The sequence below is a fragment of the Culex quinquefasciatus genome, chromosome 2 (assembly GCF_015732765.1).
Source record: "Culex quinquefasciatus strain JHB chromosome 2, VPISU_Cqui_1.0_pri_paternal, whole genome shotgun sequence".
Taxonomy (NCBI): domain Eukaryota; kingdom Metazoa; phylum Arthropoda; class Insecta; order Diptera; family Culicidae; genus Culex; species Culex quinquefasciatus.
In genome coordinates this window covers 97,276,726-97,290,418 of record NC_051862.1, presented here as the reverse complement: position 1 = coordinate 97,290,418, position 13,693 = coordinate 97,276,726, and the positions used below count along the sequence as shown (strand labels likewise).

Genomic DNA, 13,693 nt, shown 5'->3' with positions numbered 1-13,693 from the left:
AGCTAAAGATAATTGTATTGGACGCCATAAAATCGCGCGTGTGTTCAACCAAACGGGACCACGCGGCCGCTTCTTGTTTCCATGTATTTTTCTTTAGATTTACATTCTATACATGCAAATAACTCGCATATGCATTTGGATGGTGTTAGCTTTGCCGCTTTGTGACCCATTTCTACGCAGGCTAGTCGTGCGCGAGGTACCTCAGCTTCAAATCGACAAGCCCCGGCCTAAAGTTAGCATTTTTGCTTACCAATCAAAAGGACGGTTGGTCGAACCCCGGCTCGAGCAACTTTGACTTTTCGTTGTATTCTGAGTTCCAAGAATGAATATGGGAATCGAACCCAGGAACATTCTCAAAATTCAGAAAAAAGTCTTTAAAAAAAACTTCATATTTCGCTGTTATTTCCTAATATTCAACTGTTAAACATGTGGACATGTCATTGTATGAGATATGTAATGTACTTTTCGAATCTGTAATAACGCAGAAAGTTTTTTTTTTTTTTTTTCATTTAGAGCATTTTTTTTTTTCATTTTTAAGTTACGTGTTTTTGTCCCTTTGCAGGTTTTTTTTTTCATTGTTATTAGGTTGCTTTAACAATTACATTGGTGCAGTTGTTATCCTGAGCTGAGATATGGACCACCTTTCAACAGCTGATTTATTCGAAATGGGGAGAGAGTTTACTGGTACTAAGAAGACCGAATTGGACAGAGAAGGAAAAAAATGCAAAAATAACCTTCGAAATAACTTTGCAAGGTTACTTTTATCAATAATCTACAAAGTAAAATTCATTGGGTTTTAAATTAAGGGGCTTTGCAAGCATTCTTCACAAGGTATCTGAATTTTACCAGAAAGGTTTTTAAAAAAGTGATGATTTTGACCATTTTTTGATCAGTATTTCGAAGCATTCACCCCTAACTCAATCGTGTGTTTATGAAAGTGTTTTTTTTTTAATGTCAGCCAGTTTAGCATAAGAATGGCCCTTTGAGCATTGGTTGTGGCTCGTGAGAAAAGAAAGTAGGGGAAAGTGGGGCAAGTGTAACAAGCTAAGGATATGCTCGTTATAACCCATTAAAAAGTTAAAAAATCTGTCGGATTTTATTATAATCATCTTATTCTAGGTCTTGACTAAGACTTTGTTTAAACAAGTTTTTAAAAAATCCTGTTTTTTAATGTGAAAAATTGATTTTAAAATTTTTGATTTTCCGTACGTTCTACTCAACTAGTGGGGCAAGACGAGCAACCCGTTGGGGCAAGAGGAACAATGCATGAAAAAATATGGTAATTTGCTAACAATTGAACTGTTATCACTTAGATACATCAGATTAGAATGTATTTGAATGGTTTCTTCCATTTTTAGATTAAATAATAATATTTTACTAAAATTTTTATCGTTTTTGCGAAAAAAATACTACTTCGATGATAAATAGTAAATTTTCATAATATCACTATACTTTGTATGTACAATTTTTTAACGATTGTTTATCAGTTTTTAAGTACTTTCATGTATTTATTTCCCAATAAAATATGTTGTTGCAGCAATTCGTAATTTTTCCATACTAAAAATCCATATGGTACACTTGCCCCACCTGAACAAGATTTTTAAAAGCTCTCAACAAAAATAACCAAAAGTTAAATCATACTTTGTAATAGGTGCATGTCATTTGTAGGGACACTACTGATCTAGGAAAAATAGCATTTTGATAAAATGAGCCTTAAAACGAACCCTAAGCCTTATTTTGTACTTTCCAAATATTATAAGAAAACAAAGGTTTCGAAAAAAACTTCATTAAATCTTATGCCCCGTGGCGTTTACGTCATTTTGGCGGTTATGTGGTAGTAGAATCAGCTAATTGCATTGCTAGCAACAATTCCTCATACTGGAAATAATCAAAATTGTACAAATTACGGCAGAAGGAGCGATTGTTCCTCTTGCCCCATATGGTCGTCTTGCCCCACCTTCCCCTAGATACTGCCGCTCATCACTAAAAGTTTTTGCCTTCCTCACGTTAATCACTCGAAAAATGAACTTCTCAATTAGACCTCCTAGACCCCCCTTCGTGTGTGCCTATCGACTCAGAATCAAATTCTGAGCAAATGTCTGTGTGTGTGGTGGGATGTTGATCAAAAAATTGTCACTCGATTATCTCGACATAGAGCTTTATGACGTTTCGCGTACGCACACTAGCGCACCATTTGGTTTTGCTGCCTGACAAAATTTAACCTCACTTTATTTTCGTGTACGTACACGCAATACAAACGCACTTAGATTACTCTATTGGCTGAACCGATTTTGTCCGTTTTGGCGTCATTCGATCCGTCTTGGGGTCCCATAAGTCGCTATTAAAAATTATGCAGTTTAGTTAAGAACTTCAAAAGTTATTCGTTTTCGTTTTACGGAGCAAGGTGGGGGACGCGGCCTCAAGTCAGTCCAAGTCCGGTTTCTTGTGGAAAAAAGGGTAGTGGCCGAGCCGAACTAGTATTGCATACCAAATGAACACCACCGGAAGATATAGGGGATCGGGAGGGGGAAGGTGAAAGAAAATTAGTGTAGGTGTGAGTAGTAAGAATTTGGATGACTTGAGCAGTTACGTTAATCTAACTTTAAAACTGAATATAGGAAATCTGAAATTATGATTCAATCAAAAACTCAATTGAGATTTATACAAAGGGAACCTATGATGTATTTCAAATCTAAAGGTAATCAAATAAATTAACTGGAAAATGAAAGATGAAAACTCAGGGGCATTTTTTCTGGGCCCCGTCCTGTCGCGTCCGTCAGTAGTCTTGTCGTACACGCACTGCAACTAACTTTAATTTAACTAATCATTTATGTCCAATTATTCATTTCAGAAAAACTAACTAACTTGAAACAACAACCTCAACTAAACTGTCTGAAAGTAACTTGAATCTCAAATCCCCGAAATTTTAATTACAAAGCCAAACATTTCTTTGCCTATTTTTAAACCTGTCTTGCTGCTTCCAAAAACAATAAACATTAATGAAACGTTCATATTTTACAAGTTGAACACTCGTTGTTAAGACGAATATTTCGTGCCTTCCATTTCATTAGGGCACACAAGCTCTGCAAACAAGAGTGTATCCCTATCATATATCTTATGTAATTTGAGTGAAAGAGACACAATCCTGTTCACACCTGTGTGTCCTTTTGAAATGTTAGGTTTATTTGATCGTCAAAACTCCAGTAGATCCTCGATTCGCAACAATGATCGATACAACCATAATCCGAAAACCGTTAGTTCAACAGATTAACGAATTTTGTCCGATATCATTTCATTATTGATTGATCGAGACTCTATGGATTTTTTGACAATTCAGAATGGTTAGTATACCACTTCAATTGAAATCAGAAATTCTGATAGCATTACTAAACTGGCTTACACATAACTGAAGTCTGGAATTATTAAACAACCTAGAAAAATTCGCAATTCGCAATTTTCAGTGTAAGAACGGGCCTTGACCGATCTTATGCACTAGGTTCCCGACGAACACGCACTGCTCTTACACCTACATCTCACCCTTGCTCTGAGTCAGTACGAGCAGCACGCTAGAACACGCTTTGAGTGTTCGTGCCAGGCATGCACACCTTCTTTTCCGGTTACGCATTTTAACTCGGCCGGGGGTGGTACATTACGTAGGGTTTGATGTAAGAATAAGCGCCTAACCATTTAAAGTGTGCCTAACAACTTTCATTAATGCAAACACTGTTTTATTTTTAGTTTGAATTTAAAATTAGTTGTTATTTTACTGTGTATTGTTTTCTGCTGAAATCTTTCCTAGTGTTAAGTCGTGTTTATCTGTTGCTATTTCTTTTGTCGCGGTGTTTTGTTACAATATTTTGGTCCTAAGCATGTTATAAAAGTTTACCAAAAATACAATAGTAATATTTGCGTTAATCCTTTAATCATTTCATAAATTGAGTCAGTGCTCGAACCTCACTTGCTTAAGAAAAAGGTGAAGTTTCAAAACAATGAAGGAGTGAAGAAAACATACTTTGTAAAGAATCAATAGTAAAAGGAAGATAGTAATTTATGAAGTAGATATAAAAATTAACAATAGTTAATAAAAAGAGGTAACAAACAAGCTTAGATTATTGTTATGATGGGACATTTACAGGGAAGATGAGAAATTATTCAAATAGATACATAAAGAAAAGGCACATGATAAACAAAATTGACATCGCTGCCAAATTAAGGGAAAGCAGATAGTTTGTTACAGCAGCATCAATTGGTAAAATAGAGTGGAAAAGCGTTGAGAAATAAGAGAATCAAATACGTAAAATCGAAATCAAATGGAGGATAGTAAACAGAAGCCGTTTTAGAAAAACAGTGAAACAAAATAAACAGAAGATAGCTGTTAGCTGAAATGGAAAAAAGAGAAACCCCGTTCTGCGATGCTCAGGTACATCCACAGCAGTTGACTCAACATACTGCGAATCAAAACAATACCGTCTACAATCACAAATTACTTCCCTTTCCCACATTGACGCGCCCCTTTCTTCTAGCCGTCTCTACTCTGACCCTCGCTGGTCAAAGGTTTACGAGTCGTTTCCACAGGCCACCAGCTAGGTTACACCTTGTCATCATGATGACTAAACCAAGCCAACGTGGAGGTAAGAAAATAGGACACTTGCAAGGAACCAGAGCCATGCTGTTTTGTCCAAACAGCACTACGGATGTAGTTGGGCTCTTTCCGGGATGTTCCTCGCCTAGGTGTGTCAACCGACGAGTATCATCAGTATCATGTGCACCCTTGGCCTGCATTAAACAACCTAGAAAAAGTTACAAAAAAACTAACTATTCCTCCCCATTATCAAACAGTTTTAAACCTGTTTCTAACAGATTTTACGAACAAGAATATTGAGACTCGAATAAAAAATTTCAATATCTTGTAATTTTACATATTATAAAAGCTGTGATTTCTATCAACACAAGTATATAAATATAAAATAAATGTGTGATATATATCAACATCGGAAACCATCTTGGCAAATAGCCCTGAAACGACGGCAACGTGTGGTTCCATCTCCAGGGAGTTTAGTTAAGAACTTCAAAAGTTATGCTAAAAAAACCTTTTTAACAAAATATTGTAAAAAGGGTGGTTTTTGTAAGAAACGCTATACATTTTCAGAAAGGTATTAAAAAGACCTTTCCAATGCGTCCAAGACATTGAAGATCTGACAAATCTATCAAAAGTTATAAGCTTTTAAGTGTTATTTATACGATTTTTGGAGGCCGGAACTCAGATATGTCGATGAAAACGTTGTCCGGATCTCTCGTGCGACCTATAGGTATTTAAAAGAGCTTTCCAACGCGTCCAAAACATTGTAGATCTGAAAACCCTATCAAAAGTTATAAGCACTTAAGTGTTATTTACGCACTTTTTGGAGGCCGGATCTCAGATATTTTGATGAAAACGTTGTCTGGATCTCTCGTTTAATAGGTATTTAAAAGACCTTTCCAACGCGCCCAAAACAACGAAGATCTGACATTCCTATCAAAAGTTATAAGCATTTAAGTGTTATCAACGCACTTTTTGGATTTTGGATAGCACCCTTTAAATATGAGGAAGGCGCCAACCACCTAACGGTGGATTAAGTAACGTTTTTCAAAATAAAAATCCCCTTATTGTAGCAATTCCTCAAATTTTAATTCCTATGCAAAATTGTCTGAACCTTTGCTAAAAAATACTTTCTAAAGCACACGATTGAATTTAGGGAGTGAAAACTTCGAAAAACTGATCAAAAATTGTCAAAATCATCACATTTTCAAAACATTTTCGTAAAATTCTGATAACTTGTGAAGACTATAGTATACATGCAAACCCCCTTCTGTATATTATACATTCAAATACAATTTTAACGACCTAACCTCTAGGTTAGACCGGGGCCAACATTTACTTGCTCGTCCGACGGAAGGCGTGGTCAGACAAATCTCGTCTCGAAAAATGCCACCGAGACCGTCTGGGATCGAACCCAAGCCGACTGGTTGAGAGGCAACCACGCTTACCCCTACACCACGGTTCCCGGTGCAGGTTCAGATTCGAAAAGGAAATTAAATTTATCATAAAAATGGTAGCGATTTTATATGCATTTATTATCTGTTTTTGACGAAAAATACGTTTTCCAGGAATTTTGAGTACTCAATCTAATCGGGCGTCCAATTTGACGCAGCACAGCAATTTTCCGGTTCTTTTTTGGAGTCCTAAACAACTTCCCATAGTTTGGGAACGACTGGTTAAATCCCCTACTTTGCGCAATGAGATTTAATTTTGTATTAAAAACCCATTTTTTTTTTGTATTTTGGCATTTGAAAAATTCAAAATTTACGCTAATTAAAACCCGGATTCTTATTCGGTTTCTTGAAAAAGATAAATCGTCATCAAAACTGGACACGTGTTTGGTTGCAGTCAAACTCAAAAAAATCGTATGAAAAAGTGGAATAACGAACTCAACCAATCATGATTTTCATTTAGGCTACAACGTGCACATGGTACACGTGCACAGGTAAATTTCTTTCAGTTTATTTGTTTCACACGGCTACTCAAAACTGAGTAGCATCTGGGTAAGAATGTTAAATGCATTAAATATAAAGCGTAATTGAAGAATATTCCCCAAATGTTTATGTGTCAGGCGGCCAGAGTTGGAGGTTATGTTCATAAGTTGTCCGGTGCAGGGGTCAGAAGAGAGAAAAAAATCAACTTGGCACGTGAAATTTCAGTAATAATTGTGTAAGAAACGTTGATATAGTTAAAACATTAAGTGTTAAGTTTTCTAATGCTCGTTCGATATGTTTCTGAATCGATTTTAGCTTATTTGTGATGTTTTATTTTCCATTCTGCTTGCAGTGAAAAATGGCAGCTGATGACGAAAGCAAAAAGTTGGTTTCGTTGTTGGGACTTAGCGAGCAAAAAGCAAAGGAGACCTTGAAGAATGCAGCTTTATCGAAAGTTATTTTTACCGCGCTCTCCTACGTTCCTGCGGAGGACCTCAGCACCATCGGAGAACGTGGCCTACTGTTGTACCAGGTGTGTTGCAAAATAAAGCCGCAAATCGTCCACCATCTGGAATTTCTGGTCCGGAACGTCGTCGAGCGAAAACTGAACACCGGCGTACGAGTGGACGCGGCACTTGAGTTTTTGTTGGCCAACGGTACCTCCCGGGATGTGGACGTGGCCCAATTCGAGAAAGCATGCGGCGTCGGTATTGTGGTCACGGCGGAAGAAATCGATCGGGCCGTCGAGAAAGCCATCGGTTCTCGAAAGGACGATATCGTACAGCAGCGGTACCGCTACAACGTCGGCAAGATGCTGGAAGAAATTCGTGGCAGTTTGCCGTGGGCCGACGGAAAGGCCATCAAGAATGAGGTTGATGTGCAGATATTCGACTTGCTCGGACCGAAAACCGAAGCGGACAACGCGCCCTTGCCGAAGGCCGGGAAGAAGGCTAAGATTGCCAAACCGGCGGCTGATACGGAACAGGCCAAACAGGCGACAAGCGCATCGAAAACGATTGCCGAGTTGATGGAAACGGTTCACTTCCATGCGCCCGGCGAGAACCACAAAACGGACGGTTACGTTATTACCGATCGCACGAGCACGCTTTTGAAGGAGCATTTGCAAAGGACGGGTGGTAAGGTTCGAACGCGCTTCCCGCCAGAGCCCAACGGAATTCTCCACATTGGCCATGCTAAGGCAATCAACATCAACTTCGGATACGCGTCGTCTAAGGGCGGAATCTGCTTCCTACGGTACGATGACACCAATCCGGAAAAGGAAGAGGAAAAGTTCTTTATCGCCATCAAGGACATGGTGGAATGGCTCGGTTACAAACCGTACGAGATTACCCATTCTTCGGATAACTTCCAACAGTTGTACGAGTGGGCCGTCGTTCTGATCAAGAAAAATCTAGCTTACGTGTGCCACCAGAAAGCGGAAGCCATGAAAGGGTTCAATCCGGAACCGTCCGAGTGGCGTGACCGTCCCATCGAGGAAAGCCTGCAGTTGTTTGAAGATATGAAAAATGGTAAAATCGAAGAAGGTGCCGCCACGCTGCGAATGAAGCTCACACTCGAAGAGGGCAAAGTCGACCCGGTGGCCTATCGGATCAAGTTCGTCCCGCATCATCGAACCGGCGACTGGTGCATCTATCCTACCTATGATTACACGCATTGCCTTTGCGACAGCATCGAAGACATTACCCACTCGCTCTGCACCAAGGAGTTCCAGTCGAGACGGTCGTCGTATTACTGGCTTTGCAACGCACTCGACATCTACTGTCCCGTGCAGTGGGAATACGGCCGATTGAACGTAAACTATACCGTCGTTTCAAAGCGCAAGATTGCCAAGCTTATTACGGAAGGTATGTTCTAGAATTAACAGTTTTATTCCTCAACATTTAAGTGCTCAAATTTCAGGAATCGTCGAGGACTGGGACGACCCAAGGCTGTTCACGCTGACTGCGCTCCGTCGGCGTGGTTTCCCACCGGAGGCCATCAACAACTTCTGCGCCCAGATGGGGGTGACCGGTGCACAAGCCCACGTGGATCCTTCCGCTTTGGAGGCGTGCGTTCGCGACGTGCTAAACGTTACGGCTCCGCGCGTCCTGGTCGTTTTGGAACCGCTCAAAGTGACCATCACCAACTTCCCGCATGAGGCTCCTGTTTCGATTTCCGTGCCTGATTTCCCCAACAACCCCCAAAAAGGCTCCCACAACATTTGGCTGTCCAAGGAGTTGTACATTGAACGTACGGATTTTGCCGAGTTTCCGGACAAAAGCTACCGCCGCTTAACCGCTGCTCAGCCCGTTGGCTTGCGTTACGCTGGAGTTGTCATCAAGGCGCAAGAGATAATTCGAAACCAAAACGGTGAAATTATCGAACTCAAATGTGTGTGTGAAAACATTGAAAGCGCCGAGAAACCGAAAGCATTTGTGCAGTGGGTTTCGCAGCCGGTTCCGATCGAAGTGCGTTTGTACGAGAATCTGTTCAAACACAAAAACCCGGAAGATGCTGCTGAGGTTCCGGGAGGTTTCTTGAGTGATTGTAATCCCGATTCACTGCGCGTCGTCACATCTTATGGGGATGCGTCTATTCTCACTGCTAAAGCCTACGATAAGTTCCAGTTTGAAAGAATTGGATATTTTTCTGTTGATCCTACTTCATGCGAAGGTCATTTAGTTTTTAACCGCACAGTCACTCTGAAGGAAGACTCCGAGAAACATTTGTAATGCATAATTCATGTTTTTGAAAATAAACGCTTTTGGTTCAACAATTTCTATACTATTGACGACAGAATAATTAGGTACTAAATATTGGCTTTCAGATGGTCCCGTTCCCGAGTTATTTGTTTCGGATAATTCGTGCTTGCCATTTCATTAGGGCAAATAACTTTTTTAGGCTAGAGTGTGTCCCTTTCACACCTTATGTAAACTGTCATTTGAGTAAAAGGGATACACTATTGTTTACAAAAGTTATGTGCCCTTTTGAAATGTTAGGCTCCAATTGTAATAAAGTATGGTTTCAGAGTGTGTAGCACGAATGAACTGTTTCTCAATGTTTACATTGAGAGCATCTTACAAATTTATGAATTCAGTTTGGTAGGCTTATGCTTTGGGATGTTACCTTCAATGTTGTATGCTTGGTTGATGATGAAATCTGAAATGATATAAAAAAAGTGCATAGATTATGGCGATAAAGGCAAAATTATAGAATAAAGATAATTGTGTCGGAAAACTAAATTTTTAAACTGAGTTTTAGAAGGAAGCAAAAGTGAAAAAAGAAAGAAAAAAAAAGATTGGAAAACAAAATAATCTACTATGTAGCAAGAAAATCAAAGGATTTAAGGATATGTTCAGTAACAGTGGGTTCATTCAAAAAAGAGAGCAATTTGTTTTTCAATATTGATACGCTTTGACAATCACCAAATTTATTCCAAAAATAATTATATAATTGAGCACCTTTGAAAGATATGCATCATTCGCCGGCTGGGTGCTGAAAAGTTGAACATTTATTTATTGACAAAATACATAAACATTTGACTTATAATTTCACTCAAAGGGTGTTTTTTCGGAATTGCCAAAAATGTTGTATGGAAAACTTGATGCTAAACTTGATTTTTTCAGCGCTCCACACTGCCGTTCTACGCATAATTGTCCCATGTTCGAAAAAGGGCAATTGAGAAAAACGTCGTTGAAATTTTTCGATCGATTTCTGTGTTTCTACGCAAAATTGTCCCGTGGGTCCCTATTCGCCCTATATGTCCGTAATCACCCCGGTTAACATTTTATCACTCTTATTTGTAATCCTCTTACAGGTAAACATGTAAACAAGATGAAATGCTTCGTGAAACTCATGATTTCGTAATAGATAATACTTGGTGGGACAATTATGCGTAGAAGTTCAACGATGGGACAAACAGACTTGGTGTTGTTTTCAATGATTTTCTGAACAAAGGTACTAGATTTTATGTGTTTTTCTGAAAATATACGTAAAACTAAGCTGAAAAATGGTACAATGTCAAAATCGCCCAAAATGACATGGGACAATTATGCGTAGAACGGCAGCACAGTGGTCGGAAACGCAAATTTAGCAGGAATAATTTATTTCCGCTTCAGGGATGCATTTTCGACCTTCGGTGTCTAAGAAGCATTTGTTAAAAATGAAATTCTACATCTTTGAGTCAAAACGATATTAGGGTGGTCCAACTATTTCTAATATTTTCAAAAACTATCTTCGCTTCTTGATGAGATAGAGGTATACTTTCTTCGGCAGTATTGTAGTACTAGCCATTTCAAACAACTTTGTCGAAGACACCAAATCTCTATCTCTTAATCTGATCATTCTACAGCATTTTATATGAAAAGCAGTAGGGTGGCTCATCAAAAAAATCTCATAAAATGACCATTTTTAAATCACTGTAACTTGGGTTTAAGAAAAACCCTTTTGAGATGTTATATTCATATTAAAGAAGAAGTTTTAAGCTTTCAGATGCACTGCGGAGCCTATTTTTTTGTGTCCCCCTCGAAAAGATACAAACATTTGAAAAAGGCCTATTAAAATCTTTAAAAACGCTGTAACTTTTTACCAAAATGACCTAGCGACTTCGTTGACATTTCAAAAGACGCGTATTTTAATGCTCTAGATATGTCTCGAAGACACCAAAATTGCCAAAAATAATACAAAAAAGATACGCAATAAAAACACTTTTTTGATGGGCCACCCTACTGCTTTTCATATAAAATGCTGTAGAATGATCAGATTAAGAGATAGAGATTTGGTGTCTTCGACAAAGTTGTTTGAAATTACTAGTACTACAATACTGTCGAAGAAAGTATACCTCTATCTCATCAAGAAGCGAAGATAGTTTTTGAAACTATTAGAAATTGTTGGACCACCCTAATATCGTTTTGACCAAAAGATCTAGAATTTCATTTTTAACAAATGCTTCTTAGACACCGAAGGTCGAAAATGCATCCCTGAAGCGGAAATAAATTATTCCTGCTAAATTTGCGTTTCCGACCACTGTGCGCTCGTCATATTTATCCAACTCGGTGAACCTCGTTGGATATATATACAACTCGTGCTGAAAAAATCTTCTTTTTGCAACTTGTTGCAAAAAATACTATTCATGCACTTTAAAAAATGTGTTTTATCGACTATTTTTCCAGGGTGCGGGGCAGAATGGGCCACCTTAGAAAACAAGCATTTTCGTCTAATACCACGTTGAAGGGTGATAAGAAATGACTTAAGGGACTTTTCAAACATAGTTTCCATGAAGTTAGACCACTTTCATAAAAATAGTCACTTACCAAAACAAACTTTTTTGAAAATAGTGTTAATATGTTGTAATAAGACACTATTTTTACAAATAAGCATTAAAACAACTTAAAAAATCAACTAATGTTGAATTAAACGTGATTTGTGAAGCTACCAGGAGTGAAATTATCCATTTAGCTAAAATTTCGTAACTTTTGATGGTTTTTATATGGCAGGAATAGGGTGGTCCATTCTGCCCCTAAGAGGGATGTCAATTCTTCTACTCCCTGGATCTCTTGTCTTGCTGCAAATCCCCTTTCAGCCTCCGGTCCATCCAGCTCCTTGTGGTCCAACTTGCCGCACTTGTAGCACCTCATCCGCGACTTTTAAGTTAAAACCTTGCCAGCAAACGACGAGTCCTCCGTATCGTGCCAGCTCGAGCCTTTCCGCTTGTAGTCCACGTCCGGGTACTTTCCCTTTACTTTTATTACTTTTACTCAAACATAAAAACTGAACTGATTTGAATTGTAAAAATTCTTATTTTAAGAAATTGCGAATAAGTAGAAAGTCAAGTGAATTTTTCCCATGACCCAGAGCATCGCAGTTACAGGGCGGATTCGGTTGTAGTTTTTTCTTAACTTAATGTTAACATGTTAAGGTTAATTTCAACATTCCTTAGGTCGTCACCCTTTGTATCAGCTTGTTATGATACACTACCTTCCCTCTAAGCAATCGAATCAAGATAGGGAAAAGATCACCAGTTGTGTTGGTCCGAGCCGAGATTTGAACACCAATCTACTACAGCTTACGAGGCGGAACTGATAATCTTGAAACGACGATTATTGCTTTTAATTTATGAAACATGCTATGAAATCTGAACACGACTAAAGAGACCATCGCATGCCAGGTAGGAGGGCAAGACGACGGGAATAAATAAGTTCAACGTGTTAATCAAAATCCCCAAACATACAAATAATTTTATCTTGATTAAAAAAGTTTTTATTAACTTGTTCAACAAACGAGAACATCACATCACAAAGAGTTTCTTTGCACATCGCCTAGGTCCGTGTCATGATTCAGCAGCTGTGATCAACCGCGAAATTTAAGCCAATCTAACGCTACCACCTCCGGGGCATTCACCTTGAGATAGAACGGACAAACCTGCGAGAATAACAAACAGGAGTAGGTAGTAATGATAAACTCATACGGGTCGCGCGAATGACGCAATCTGCGCTGTTGGATCTTACTTTTCTGGTTCTCGCAGTTGTAGTTTTCGAGGACGCACGTATTGCCAAACGAAATGGGCTTATCCTTGCTGTCCTTGACGCCTCCGCAAACCGGCGTGTAGTCGAACGAGCACGCCTTGGCGCAAGCCTTCTTTGTCGGTTTCTCCTTGGCCGGACTGGCCAACACCACCGCGGTCATGGCCAGGGCTATTGGATTTAAAAAGTTGTTAATTTTAGGCATGTTACTTGTTCGAGAGCCCTTCTTACCAATCAACAAGAAGAGTGTGGTGCGCATTTTGCAGCTCTGAAAATATGAACACGTCCGCCCGATGAGAAGATCAACGTTCAACTGGATTTAAATTCAAAAGATCGCGGATTTGTGGAGAGCATTCTTCTCTACTAGTGCTGATGATCATTATTTATTTAGCACTACCGTCAAAGTTGTGAGCATCGGACCATTTAATTTTCAGAGACATGATTTGTGTTTTCAACACACAAAAAAATCTCATCTATTGTTAAACTCGTTTAAGTTAACTGATTTTTTGATAATTGTATCTTACTCGGTGCGCACTCTCATTCACGTGTCCAATTAAACACAATGGGACTCTTCTGACGAATCGCGTGGCATTACTTTACACAATTCAAATATGAATGACCATTTTTTAGTTGTATCATGGGACTACAAATTCACAATA

The 13,693-nt window shown here is 38.9% G+C and overlaps 2 protein-coding genes across 2 annotated transcripts; one reads left to right on the top strand and one right to left on the bottom strand.

The window, feature by feature from the left end:
- The first annotated feature begins 6,633 nt into the window (after positions 1-6,633).
- Positions 6,634-9,289, top strand: LOC6031509 (probable glutamine--tRNA ligase). Its single transcript, XM_001842247.2, has 3 exons — positions 6,634-6,748; positions 6,866-8,378; positions 8,434-9,289. The coding sequence occupies exons 2-3, from the start codon at positions 6,872-6,874 to the stop codon at positions 9,243-9,245; spliced, it is 2,319 nt and encodes a 772-aa protein (XP_001842299.2). The 5' UTR covers positions 6,634-6,748; positions 6,866-6,871; the 3' UTR covers positions 9,246-9,289.
- A 3,459-nt stretch (positions 9,290-12,748) lies between these two features.
- On the bottom strand, positions 12,749-13,420 carry LOC6031508 (turripeptide Pal9.2). Its single transcript, XM_001842246.2, has 3 exons — positions 13,266-13,420; positions 13,020-13,205; positions 12,749-12,933 (listed from the first exon to the last, which is right to left on the bottom strand). Exons 1-3 carry the CDS (start codon positions 13,291-13,293, stop codon positions 12,875-12,877), a joined length of 273 nt encoding a protein of 90 aa, XP_001842298.1. The 5' UTR covers positions 13,294-13,420; the 3' UTR covers positions 12,749-12,874.
- Between the last annotated feature and the right edge of the window lie 273 nt (positions 13,421-13,693).

What these genes read in the sequence shown, in the direction of transcription:
- LOC6031508 (XM_001842246.2), bottom strand. Translation starts at nt 13,293, where the DNA reads ATGCGCACCACACTCTTCTTGTTGATTG. An exon ending in CACACTCTTCTTGTTGATTG is followed by an intron (nt 13,206 to 13,265) that starts GTAAGAAGGGCT and finishes TAAATCCAATAG; the next exon opens with CCCTGGCCATGACCGCGGTG. An exon ending in CAACTGCGAGAACCAGAAAA is followed by an intron (nt 12,934 to 13,019) that starts GTAAGATCCAAC and finishes TTATTCTCGCAG; the next exon opens with GTTTGTCCGTTCTATCTCAA.
- LOC6031509 (XM_001842247.2), top strand. Translation starts at nt 6,872, where the DNA reads ATGGCAGCTGATGACGAAAGCAAAAAGTTGGTTTCGTTGTTGGGACTT. An exon ending in TGCCAAGCTTATTACGGAAG is followed by an intron (nt 8,379 to 8,433) that starts GTATGTTCTAGA and finishes CTCAAATTTCAG; the next exon opens with GAATCGTCGAGGACTGGGAC.